At 38.3% G+C, this 12,582-nt stretch overlaps 1 protein-coding gene across 12 annotated transcripts in view; it reads left to right on the forward strand.

The window, feature by feature from the left end:
• SLC37A1 (solute carrier family 37 member 1) overlaps nucleotides 1–12,582 on the forward strand; it is a 43,372-nt gene that overhangs the window by 3,455 nt on the left and 27,335 nt on the right. For 6 of the 12 annotated variants that reach the window (XM_055701547.1, XM_055701552.1, XM_055701555.1 and 3 more), the window contains 8 exons: nucleotides 984–1,151; nucleotides 2,756–2,837; nucleotides 3,647–3,773; nucleotides 5,603–5,681; nucleotides 6,528–6,663; nucleotides 8,180–8,256; nucleotides 11,200–11,366; nucleotides 12,116–12,153. In XM_055701547.1, the coding sequence (XP_055557522.1) occupies nucleotides 1,096–1,151; nucleotides 2,756–2,837; nucleotides 3,647–3,773; nucleotides 5,603–5,681; nucleotides 6,528–6,663; nucleotides 8,180–8,256; nucleotides 11,200–11,366; nucleotides 12,116–12,153 (762 nt within the window). In that variant the 5' untranslated portion in view covers nucleotides 984–1,095. Of the gene's footprint in view, nucleotides 1–853; nucleotides 1,152–2,755; nucleotides 2,838–3,646; nucleotides 3,774–5,602; nucleotides 5,682–6,527; nucleotides 6,664–8,179; nucleotides 8,257–11,199; nucleotides 11,367–12,115; nucleotides 12,154–12,582 lie in introns of all 12 variants that reach the window. The other 6 variants (XM_055701553.1, XM_055701556.1, XM_055701557.1 and 3 more) reach the window with 3 other exon arrangements.

Below are 12,582 nucleotides of genomic sequence, written 5' to 3' on the forward strand. Positions count from 1 at the left end.
CAGTCACACCTCTTGCCTGGAGTGGCTTTTCTCATTTTACTCAACCATTGGCTCAGATTTGCTGCGAAGTAACAATGCAGCTAGTTCCTGTTGCAGTACCTGTAATAAAGGGTACCGTGTGTCTTTATCTGTTAAGGGGCTTCCGCCCAAATTTGAACAAACAGGAGGGACTCTACAAGATTTTAAACCAAAGTGGATTGATGCTGCCACAGTCTCTCTTCCCTGAATGTCTTGTAGGTGCATGAGCCTGCCTTCTCCCTTGTGCTGGATGAGCAGGTGTAGGGAGCTCAAGTGGTGAAAAAGCTTTTTTTCTTTTCTAAGTTTTCTGATCATGTGGTGCTTTATGCAGTAGTGATACTGGGACAGGGAAGTTGGGCTGGAAAAGGGCGTGCTGGCCAAGTCTTGCTGGCAGTATTGTTAAGCAGCACCTACTCTCTAGCTGGAAGAGTCTCTGGGCTGAAAACGCTACAGTAATTTTTTTAACAAATTTCAACCTCATGAATGTTTCAGATGTGTTAAGATGTCTTTGTAAGCTGGGGGATTGCCTATTTGTAGTCTTTCAGGGACAAAAGCAGAGTGTTTTGATGTCAGTCAGCTGGCTTTGGATCATGTTCTAAGTGCATCTTTCCCTTGTGTCCCCACTCTTTATACTATGCTGACTTCTCAAAATAGAGTATATGTAATCAAATTGAGAAAAGGCTGCAATTTATATTGGCTTAAGATTCTCCATTACATTTTTGATGTCTAGAAGATTAGTTGTGGTAATTACTTGTCTCTGAAATAGATAATTGCTGATTCAAATGTTATGATTAGAAAATATTACACTAACTCAATAAGAATATTTACTTGTCAGCTTCTCTTATTTGAAGATCAGCAGTTAACAAAGGCAGAGTGAAGAATTCGCCACGTCACAACTGAAGGTATATAAAAAAAAAGGTACAGGGAGATCTACTCAGCAGCATATCTTCCACATTCGTTAACAGCCTATCATCACACAGCTTTGGGAGGATCTTTGTTACACATTCTGGAGAACAGTTAATGTTGTCATAAGTACATAATTGTGTCGCCTAAAATTTGATACCAGCTGTAGAGTAGATGGCTCAGCTTCCTCCGGGCATTCGCTTCATCACTTCATTTTCACGAGATCAGTGGTAAGTCTTGAAGTATGGTGGTGATCTTTGTTTTGGACAATGTGAGTTTGTGCTCTGTTTTTACTTTTTTGTTTTTTAATATATACAGCAAGTAAATGTAGCCAGTTGTATAATAAATAAATATTGCTGACACCTAAAAAGTGAGATACTTTGTTAGGGGAACACAGACCCTTGCAAGTCAGGTGTGCTAGAGAATAAAACCTTTTGTCCTTTTCTTTGTGAGATATATATTTGAAGGGATATATTTCAGATTTTAATTTACAAACTCTTTAGGTGGGAGGGGTGCTTGAGGTTAGCTTTCTTAACCAGAAGTATGTTTTCTCCCCCATAATTTGATGTGTAATACAGACTTGCAGCATGACAGTTCTAGTTCTTGCTACTGTAGTATTTAAAAAACTAAATCCCAAAACAAACCCAAAACCTCTGCTTTAGGAAAACCAATTCAGGAAGTTGAATGAGATGGAATACTGAGTCAGTTGTGTGTGGATAATAAAATAACAAATGAAAGACCAAGCACTTCCCATTTGAGCAATTTTATCATATGGTTTCTCTAGTAGAGCAGCAAGGACAAAGTAATTTAAGTTTTATCACTGGTGAGGCGTTTTCAGTTACCTAAGTGAATAAGTCAACTCACAGGATATTTTTTTTTAATGTCTCTGTGAATATACCAGAACTATAAAACAAGACCCTTGTTAGTAAAAGTTTATAAGGCAGAAAATTATTGAAAAAGGTTAATGAAAAATTAGAGACCATAGTAGGCTGTGTGACATCAGATCTTTATACGTATATATGTACTTTTATTTACAGATGTTTAATTTTAAGATCAGGCTAGAAGGAAGTGGTAGATACACTTTGCATATTGTTAAAAGCACAATCTGAAATGTGCTGTAGTGGAAAATGGACTAGATCAGATTGTTATCTTTGTTTAACGCTTGCAGTGACAGGGAGATTGAGATGCCCTTTTAATTCAGATGAACTGCAGAGAAAGATCCAAGGATCTCAGGGGAAAATTCCTTCCTAGTCCCAAAGCTGGTTAATTACATTCATGTGCTTTAGCTGACAGTATGCACAGTCAGTGTCTGTCTCCCTGTCCATCTCTAGAAATGGCTGATTTCTGTTGCTACCAGCAAAAGTAAAGCAACATCCTAAAAGCAGTAAGGAAAGAAAAAACCCATAGTAGCCAAACTGGCAATTCACAGAGCCATCATTTATGTCCTAATTGTACCAGAAAACTGGATGAGACAGTGAAATGTGAAATCTCATTATCAGTATGTTTAATGTTGAACTGCCTTTAAAATAGCCCCCAAAGGAAGATTGTAAACAAGGCAGATCAGCTCCGTGGACACCAGAGTACTGCATGCTGTCCTGCCTATATCTGGGTGTTACCAAACTCCCTTCCAAAGACAGATCTGAGCAGATTTTGCAAAACAACGTAACTGCTAGGGTAGTTCTACAGACTGTTAGAGAACATGAAAAAAAAAGTTGGGTTTCACTATTCCAAGATTACCAATGACTTCTGTAATGTTTTTATGTAACTTAGTGCTAAAATTAAATCTGAATAAAATAATTTTCAAATACTGTTGTTTGGTTTTTTTATATTGTAGGTATAGAGCCTTCATTTTCTCTCTCACTTTCTTCTTGTATGCCAGCTTCCATTTATCAAGGAAACCTATTAGTATAGTTAAGGTAAGCAAGGTTGCATCCTTGTTAAACATCCTTCTGTTCCTGTCAAACACGGAAGTAGTTGCGGTTTTTTGGTATTTCCTTTTGTGAAAGGCAGTGTTAAACTTTAACTTGGAATGGTTCAAAAGCTGAAAAACTGATAAAGCTAGTACATAGTGACGTTTACTTGATAAACTTCGGTGAGACCACACCTAGAATATTGCATATACCTCTAATCTTTGGGTTTAAGACTTGAAACAGCCATGCCTACACATAATTCATGTGAATTTATCTAATTAATTATAGATTTTAGGAGTTTACAGATTTACACTCATATGTTTGAGAAAAATTGCTTGTAACTGATAAAATTCTACTGGCATTTGCAAGACTGTTCGAGTATTGTTGAGCATTATAGTCATAGTTGTCTGTACACTTGGGACTCTGTTTCCAGTGAAGCTGGTGGCAAAATATTATCTAATCCTAGATTTGTTAATCTTCAACCTATATAATTTGTCAAACACAAATTAAATTCTTGAGGTCTGTATTGTATATTGATAAATAACAATGGGCAAAGTAGCTTGGCGTTAGTGAAGACTTTTGAAATTCTGCATCATTAGAAGCACCAGTTCACTATAGCATGTGGTTTTGACCCACATAATTACATTTTCGTGTAATGGTGGTTTCGCCAAGCAATTAATAATGGATAAGAATTCTACTGATTTCAGTGAGTTTGACACAGGTTTATGTAAAGCAAGAATTGTTAAACTTGTTGCTGTATGGAGTTTAACAATCAGAAGTGAATTTTCCATTTTCAAATTTCCTTTCTGTATCAGGGAGAGCTACATAAGCATTGCGCTGCTTCACATGAAGTTGAACACGATTCTTACAAAGAATATGCTGCGCAGATTCAGCCTGTCAAAAAGCCATCTAATGTATCTCAGTGTGGTTGGGAGCCATTTGGTAAGAGATTATATGCCTCTTGCTATTTCTTCCTCGTGTGTGGAGGGATTCAGGAGGTGAGGAGATATGTATGGGAGGCGTGTTTTGTTTTCCGTGTTCTCACTGATTTTTCCAAAGAAAGTTAAGTTGTGACTAACTGTATGATGTCTTTTCTACTTAGTCACTGACATTATTTTACGTGTTACAGCTATGAGATGGTTTTAAGAGATCAGTTTTCAGTCAGAAAATGGAATTTGTCTTTAGAATGTCTATTAAGGAAAAAACAGTGAAGAATTAAATAAGTCATAATTTTCTGCTGGTTTAATTCAAGGTTCAGCAACCATTTAAATGAAGTTACTTGGTGTTTATCTAAACTGGAACTTTTCAGAGTCCTTACCTACCAGAAAAAATACTTTTCTTGCTTTTTGGGTGACTATTGCAGAATAGAGCTGACAACTTACTGAATAGCTTATGAACCTGGCCTTTCACTTACATAGAAAAAAATATTTGCCTACTTACAATTAAATTTAAATTTAACTGTATTTGAATTTAATAGAGATTTTTGAATCATTCCTTGATGCTTTTGTCACTACCAAGAACATCAGCAAAGTAGAATAGTCCATTCTGTCAGTGTGCCGTTCCACTCTGGTCTATCTAGCCACCCATTCTAATTATTATTTAATTAGCAATTAAAAAAAAGTTCTACTCTGTTCAAAGGTAATTAAAGGCCTGAGCTCTGGGTTTTCTGTGGACGAAATTCTGTGTATTAACTGCATGCTGCAAGGTAATCGGTCTACTGAAATTTAGTCCAACAGGTTTCCAAATGTATCAGGATGCAGTTAAGCTTCGTTTCTGTTTCTCGTCCCTGGACCAAGGGGAAACGGTTTGCTTGTCTAAAACACTAGTTAGCTTTCTTAATGGAGACTTCTGAGCTCCAGTGTCCTCCTTTTTCCATGAATACACTGCACAGGTTGTTGCAAAGCTACCCCTTTGGAATGGCACTCTAGACTTGTTCTTTCAGCTCTGTTTTTCAGGCGACATAGCTGGCAAGCTGGGAGTAACACTGGAAGAAGGAATGCTTTCATAACTGTGACTTTATTCTCAAAGTCAATGGGAATTGTGGCTCCTTGCAAATACACAAACTGTCTTTCTTCGTATGAGCTCAGGTCCCTTGAGACTAAACTTGGTGTTTCTATCCGGGTGGAGTCCCTGCTCCCTCCATCCTGACTGCAAGTCCTATTTAGCTGTGATTATGGTAATTTGCTGTACAGAGCAGAATCCTGTTTTTTCATTAAACAAGACTTCTATCTCTATGCCTTATGAGTAGTTAGTTGGAAAATGAAATTCAAAAGGCTGCAACCATTTAAAAAAGATATATTAAGTTGATTCCTTAAAAGCCTATATGATGATGGGTTTTTTTAGCCATTTCAACAGTTAGGACCTCACACTTTTGCAACACATCTTTCCACTTCTAATAAAAAGACCGTTAAAGTTTGGGTCTTCTTTTCTCTAAGGACCTATAAGAAAAGGCTATTTTTTATTAATTATTAAATTTAACAACAAAAAGTTGCTAATAACTGATGTTCTTTCAAATGATATTTTAAATAAGGTAGACTTTCAAATGGGTCTACGAAGATTTTACTAATATGTTACAGGCAGAAGAGTCAGTTGTAGTGGTTGTTGTTTTGATTAAATAAAATATTTTGCAAAATGCATGCTTGTGTCTAAAAGTGCCTATTGAAAATTAAATGTCAGTGTACCTTCACTAACATTTTTCTTGTCATATGCAAAAATGGTTGGGAAGTTATTGGTACCTTTAACTGATAATTTGTTTTGAAAATTATTCTTAGATAAGAACAACTACAAACAGTTACTGGGAGCACTGGATTACTCATTTTTGTGTGCATATGCAGTTGGAATGTATTTAAGGTAAACTGCGCTCTTGGAAACCTGCTTTGTCTTTTCCTGTTAATTTGTGGAGCTGCACTGCTTCTAAGATAATGTCCTTTCCTACTGCAGTTTCTGGTGAAGAGAGTAAGAACTTGGTTATTGAGGAAAAAACATCATCATCCTGAGTCCCCAGTGGTACCCTTCCTGTTGGTGTATAGAAAGCTTCTTAGCTGCACTCATCCTGACTGCTTTGTGCAAGAATGCTTTCTGACTTGCAATCTAGTCAGTCTTTTCTTCATATGGAATGTGAAGGAATATATTCTGCAAGTTGGATGATAAAGTTTGAGGACAGATATATTCCAGAAGTAGACTAAAGTGATTGTCCTGGCTTTCCCTATAGTCAAAGGACAGAAGCAGACACCTCCTAAAAAAAATAATACCAAACCAATCTTAAAATGCACAATATTAGCTGCTCTTTGGAGATGCTTCTTTTTACTGACTAAAACCAGAACCTTCATAACTAGAATCATTAGCAAGGGACACAAGTCTCACTTTAAATGGCTGGAGACTTGTCCCACCTTATGGATCATTTAGAAAATGACTCTGTAAGTAAATGACTTCCAATGCACTTCAGGTGAGTATCTCCCTGGAAGATAGCTGTGCAGATGTTGGCATTTGGCAATTAGTGAACATGAAATGTTTGCTGGTTTTTTTCTGTTGAGTGCTAAAAATTGCTCATTTGCTGCTGTGAAGAACAACAGCGTTTACCAGTATAAGTTTCTCCTCAGCCAGAAGTAAACACAAAATATTCTTTATTTGTGAAGGCTGGGGTATGATGTAATTTTTAATTACTGCTTTTCTTTTTATTTTCTTCCACGTTCCAAGTGGAATAATAGGAGAACGGCTACCTATCCGGTACTATCTGACAGTTGGGATGCTTGCTAGCGGACTCTTCACTGCGATGTTTGGATTGGGTTATTTCTATAATATACATAATCTGTGGTTTTACATAATGGCCCAGGTAGGCATGATGTTATTTAGATACTCTTGAATTTCTGTGGTGCTGTTTAGTGTTTTATTGGAGTTTTTCAGTTGTGAACAGTGATTAGTGGTTGGATGGGAGGCTGTAAATGCTGGCATACATTGTTGTTGATGACAGGCAGAAATGATAGAGTGGATAGCCCCAGGCTTATTTTTGAAAAATGTTCTTTCTAGTGGAAGAAATCTTTGAAAGCAAATTAAAGTGTTTCAGTCTGTGTCAAGTCAGTGATCAAATCCTTGCAAGCTTAAATGTGGGCAAGTTTTAAAACAAATTATTTACTTTTGTCAGTCTGCCAAGACCTGAGTGATGCATCCTGACTTTCTCTGCAGGAAAATTACATTTATACTGCTAACGATGAACAGTCTCCCACGTTGGTGTGGCTGAGAACAGGCAGCTTCTGTAACAAGATTCATTGTGTGGGATTTTTCAGAGCACTTGTAGATCTAATCAGGTGTCACAAGAATATTTACTGTTGACCTAAAATGGAATTTAGGTCAGAACCAAGATATTGTTAGCACTTCTGAGTCATTTTGGACAGGTCTGCACCTTGCACTGCTCCTTTGTGTTACTGCAGTAGCGCTTTCACTGCTGGCACATTTGATTGGCATTGTGCAACATGGCATGCAGTGATACTAACTTGGGTACTGCAAGCATTTATAACCATTTCACCACATCATCCACTTAACTATGTCACTGCTGCAGTGCTCTTGGCTTCTTACCTGTTTCTAAGACAGGAGCCGGCTCCTGTAGGGATAAGCTATCTATCTCTACCAGTGCTGCACTGCGTTGTGTGGTCAGTGGGTCCTGTAGTACTGAGGGTGGTCTCACGCCACAAGCCTGATTGGTTTTTGCTGGGTAGAGCGAGGTTGTTTCATTTTATGTTCAAATGCTCATTGTACATGTGAATTATTTTATTGTGATCTTTGTGTAAATATGTAGTTCTAGCTAGGGAGCGTTTTAGGAGTTGAGATGAGTTAGCATTGTGGTCCGTGCAACATGAAGGGTGAAATAGTTCTTACTTCAGCCTGAATACAATAAGTTAAGTTTCTCCTCTCAGTTTATTTACAGGTGTCTGTTAAGCATTTTAAAGTTAATGTTCAAACTTACCCAGTCTCCTAATTTTTTTTTCTGCTTTGTTTGATTGCAAACATGCTTTGCTGTATGTTCCAATATGCTTCTGTTTAAGTGTAGGCGGTTAATTTCTCTGTTCAGTTCAGTGCCATGTGATTTTGGTAAGCATGTGATTGAATTACAATCTTTTGTGGTTTAAGTCATAAAATAATTAGAGAGATGTAGGCAGAGGGAAGAATCTCCACAAAACATCATCAATTGTTTATTCTTGAAAAATAACGCTTTCAAAACCCCCTGCTCAATTTCTAGATTCAAAGCATTTGTGTAGGCTTCCTCTTCCCTATGCAGCACTTGGCAGGAATTGTGTAGGAACCTGATTTATTATAGGGTATGGTTATTTATTATTATTTTTATATACTTTCAGATAGCTAATGGGTTGGTGCAAACTACTGGCTGGCCGAGTGTCGTTACATGTATTGGCAACTGGTTTGGAAAAGGAAGGTAAATAATATGCAATCCAAAGTTTTGGAAGTACAAATCAATACATTCTGGGCTGTAATATGATATAGTCAATGTAAATATCTTTTTTTTTTTTTCTTCAGTATTTTTGGGGGGATGAAACAAGCAGTTAGGTAGATCTTTGAGACGAGTTCCATTTGTTACACTGATTAGTAGTTTATACATCGGTTTGAAATATTCTCCCTCATGTCAAAACAGTGTTCTGTGGTAGCTCTTTAGTGTGATGCTTAATTTTTCAGATGAAAAATTTCAGAATTGAATTAAGAATAATTCTTGCAAATGCTAACAATCTAAACCCACTTTTAATAAAGGCTGTTGTTATGCCATTTTAATATGGAATTTCCTTTGTTTTCATTTGTGTTTCAAAGCAGTTGTCTGGGTGTAACTCTAAAAGTATCTTTTTGTCTATTGTCTTTTTTCTAACACACACAAAAAAATTTAAAAATTTGAAAATGTAATTAAAAAAGAAAATACATCTGCCAACTGATTTAATCTTTCTCTTTGTCACTTTAAATCATCTTTTTTTTTTTTTTCCCCTTAATCCTGCATAGAGATCACTCATAACATTTATTTTGTCATACCATACAGGATTTTCCATGAATTTTGCAAGAGTTGCATGCTAAATCCATTTGCTTTAATAATGGTTGGTGCATGTAGCATATAGTAATGCTACTGTAGTGCCATCCATTCTAGATACATACCATTGAATGAACTTTATTGTCAATCAGTTCAAAAGAAGGACATATAAAAATTATGTATATGCTTTCTGTATAAAATCACAGGATAGCTAAGAAGTAATAGGCTCAAACTAGTTTTCCATAGTTGCTGCCACCTTTTAGGTGAATGTTGCAAAATGGAACATTCAGCAGCATTTCTGGCTGCTTATGGTGTATTTTACACTATGTAAAAAGCTGACTGGACAGCTGAGCCCAAGCAGTGGTGGTGAATGGAGTTTTGTCCAACTGGTGACTGGTCACACATGGTGTTCCCCTGGGCTCAGTACTGGGGGCTCGTCCTGTTTATTATCTTTATTGACAATCTGGATAAGGGGATCGAGTGCACCCTCAGTAAATTTGCAGACACCACCAAGTTGAGGGGGAGTGTTGGTCTGCTTGAGTGTATGAAGGCCCTGCAGGGGGATCTGGCCAGGCTAGACCAGTGGGCCAAGGCCAACTGTATGAGTTTCAACAGGGAGAAGTGCTGGGTCCTGCACTTGGGTCACAACAACCCCACGCAGTGCTACAGGCTTGGGGAAGAGTGGCTGGAAAGCTGCCCAAGTGGAAAAGGACCTGGGGATGTTGGTTGATGACCTGCTGAACGTGAGGCATCAGTGTGCTCAGGTGGCCAAAAAGGCCAACAGCATCCTGGCTTGTGTCTAAAAGTGTGGCCAGCAGGACAAGGGAAGTGATTGTCCCCCTGTACACAGCACTGGTGAGGCTGCACCTTGAATACTGTGTGCAGTTTTGGGCCCCTCACTGCAAGAGGGGCATTGAGGTGCTGGAACAGGTGCGGAGAAGGGTAGTGAAGCTGCTGAAGGGTCTGGAGCAGAAGCCTTGTGAGGATAATCTGAAGGAAATGGGCGTAGTTGAGCCTGGAGAGGAGAAGACTCAGGGGAGGACATTACTGGTCTCTACAACTATCTGAAAGGATGTTGTAGCAAGGTGGGTGTCAGTCTCCTCTCCCAAGTAACAAGCAACAGAATAAGAGGAGATGGCTTCAAGTTACACCAGGGGAGGTTTAGATTGGGTATTACAAAAAATTTCTTCACTGAAAGGGCTGTCAAGCATTGGAATGGGCTGCTCAGGGAGGTGGTGGAATCGCCATGCCTGGAGGTGGTTAAAAAATGCATAGATGTGTCACTTAGGGACATGGTTTAGTGGTGGACTTGGCAGTCCAGGGTTAATTGTTGGACTTGATAATCTAAAGGTCTTTTCCAAACTAAATGATTCTATGGTTCTATGCAGAGAATGATAACAGTCATACAATACTGAACAAAATTGGCAAGTGTGTGCAAAACAGATACGTTTATTCAGATTTTGCTTTGTGCAAAAGCAACAGCCTTTAGTTTTTAGGAGGCTGCATAGTGGACCGGTGGACAGGACTCTGGTTTGAATGTCAGTGATCCAGTTCTTGAAGGTTTTTTGCTACAAATTCTTTGAAACATGAACAGACCCTTTAGATCTTGTCTTCAGCCAAAGGAAGATTTGATTTAGTTCAAATTAGGTTGCTTCAGGTAAACCCCTGCTGAAGGCAAAGCAGTTTTCCTATGACTTACAAGGAAAAAACCCAAATCTGCTAATTGTCATGACTTCAGTAGGACTTTTGTGGTTTACAGTGGCTCAGCTGGAGCTATTCTGCAGCAGCTCTAATCTGGGATTTCCAGGAAGACAGCAGTTTGATGTAGCCTTCAGCAAAGCTTGTGCAGGTGTTACCTTCTACTAGTGCCTAGCAAATCCAGAATGTAATCAGAAAATACTGAATTTGCTCTACCTGTCCTGTACAGATTGTTTTCTTCTGCATGATAAGTCTCACATACCCTGAAAGCGTTACCTTATGGGTGCAGCATGTCTGCAGGAGGACTTGCATTCCCAGAAGTGTCAGACTTGGCATACACATACTACTCAATATCTGCATACTTCTTTTTATCGAACAAACTCTTACCTGGAAATAGGCAAGCCCTAGTGATACCATTAAATGCAGGATGAGTTCTGTCACACAGAGAGAAGTATTTAGAACATTTCTATTAATATTTAGGTGCCTTGAAATTGCCAGATGAAAGACTAGCATAAAAAGTTGTCATTTAAAGAACAGTAAATATTTCATGAACATCACAGGTGAACAGTCATTTTTGATACAGTTTTCTCAAGATAGTAATGCTTATAGTTGGAGTAGTAAGAAATGTTTGTGTGTTTGTTTTAAATGCAGGAGAGGTTTGATCATGGGAATCTGGAATTCACACACTTCAGTGGGAAATATCTTGGGATCCTTAATTGCTGCTTATTGGGTGTCTACATGCTGGGGTCTGTCCTTCGTGATGCCTGGTGTTATCATTGCTGTGATGGGGATTGTTTGTTTCCTGTTTCTTATTGAACGTAAGTGCTTTAATGAGATAGAACCATTATGGGTGAGATAGTTCATTATGGGTGAGGAACACCAGCTGTTTAAGCAAAATGACCCAGTGTGAAGTATATTCCTCAAGCTGTGCCAATAGTTAAAGAACTTCTTCCTAGAACACTAGATAGAGAAGAACCTGTGTATGTCTAAAGAGTTTATACACTCAGACTCTGGCATACCTGGGAGAGTAAAACTACAGAATTCAGCCCACTGCACTGTTGTTAGTTCCCTGTCTTTGTAAATTGTTCAAGTCTATCTTGGCCCACCTGGCTGCAGTGTATATGTCTGTGCTACTGTTCAACCCATGCTATTCATATTCAGTGCTATGAAATACAGAAGTCAGCTGATAGAGCAAGTTTTGTACTTTAAATTAGAAATAAAACAGGAATGCCCCATCTTGTCCCTGTGTAGACTCAGAAATATTAGGATAAATGCTTATTTTACTGTACCTGTCCCATCTCAGGAAGTAAAAAGTTCTGCAGATGTGACTAGAATGCTGTAGTGGGCTGGACTGCCAGAATAGCACTTAATGTGGCCATGGGATGGGAAGGGTACCATGGAGCACCCTTTCGTTTTTCTCTGAAGCTACAGTTACACATGTCTACCAGGACTACTTCTGTGTTAGTTGTTCTGTTGGTTTATTGTTGGTAAATTACACTACTGGTGTTTTAAATTATGTTCATTATGTTTGTTTTCACTATTAACTATGTGTGGTATTGTATTTCAGATCCTAAAGATGTAAGTTGCTCCTGCACACCATCCAGCGTAAGTGAATGCTTTTTCTATTTTGGTTTTTGCCTCCTAATACACATTTATTATGATCTGTGTGGCCCTTTCATGTCAGGCTGTTGTAACTGACCTTGTACTTGAGGGAAAGATTGGTCTTCTGTGCTTCACTGGTGGACTAGTAGCTTACTTTCTATCAAAGCAATGTGAATCAAGAGGTGAATGAGTTTGTTTTAACTAAAGTTTTGGAATAGTTGCTCTTACTACAGCAAATCAAGTAAAAACTTGTTCATCTTTTTTTTGAGTTTTCTTGCTTTCCTTCAGTCTTCCTGGGGATCTTCAGAGCATTTTGACTTATCTCCTGCCTGTTACCTTCCTTGCTTAGGTATGGTATAATGAGATAGCTGCAAACCATGTCCTGTGAATGGTGTCACTGTTTGAGAACCCTGTATTAGGCACTGCAGAAAG

Source organism: Falco cherrug, chromosome 2 (genome assembly GCF_023634085.1).
Source record: "Falco cherrug isolate bFalChe1 chromosome 2, bFalChe1.pri, whole genome shotgun sequence".
Classification (NCBI taxonomy): Eukaryota; Metazoa; Chordata; class Aves; order Falconiformes; family Falconidae; genus Falco; species Falco cherrug.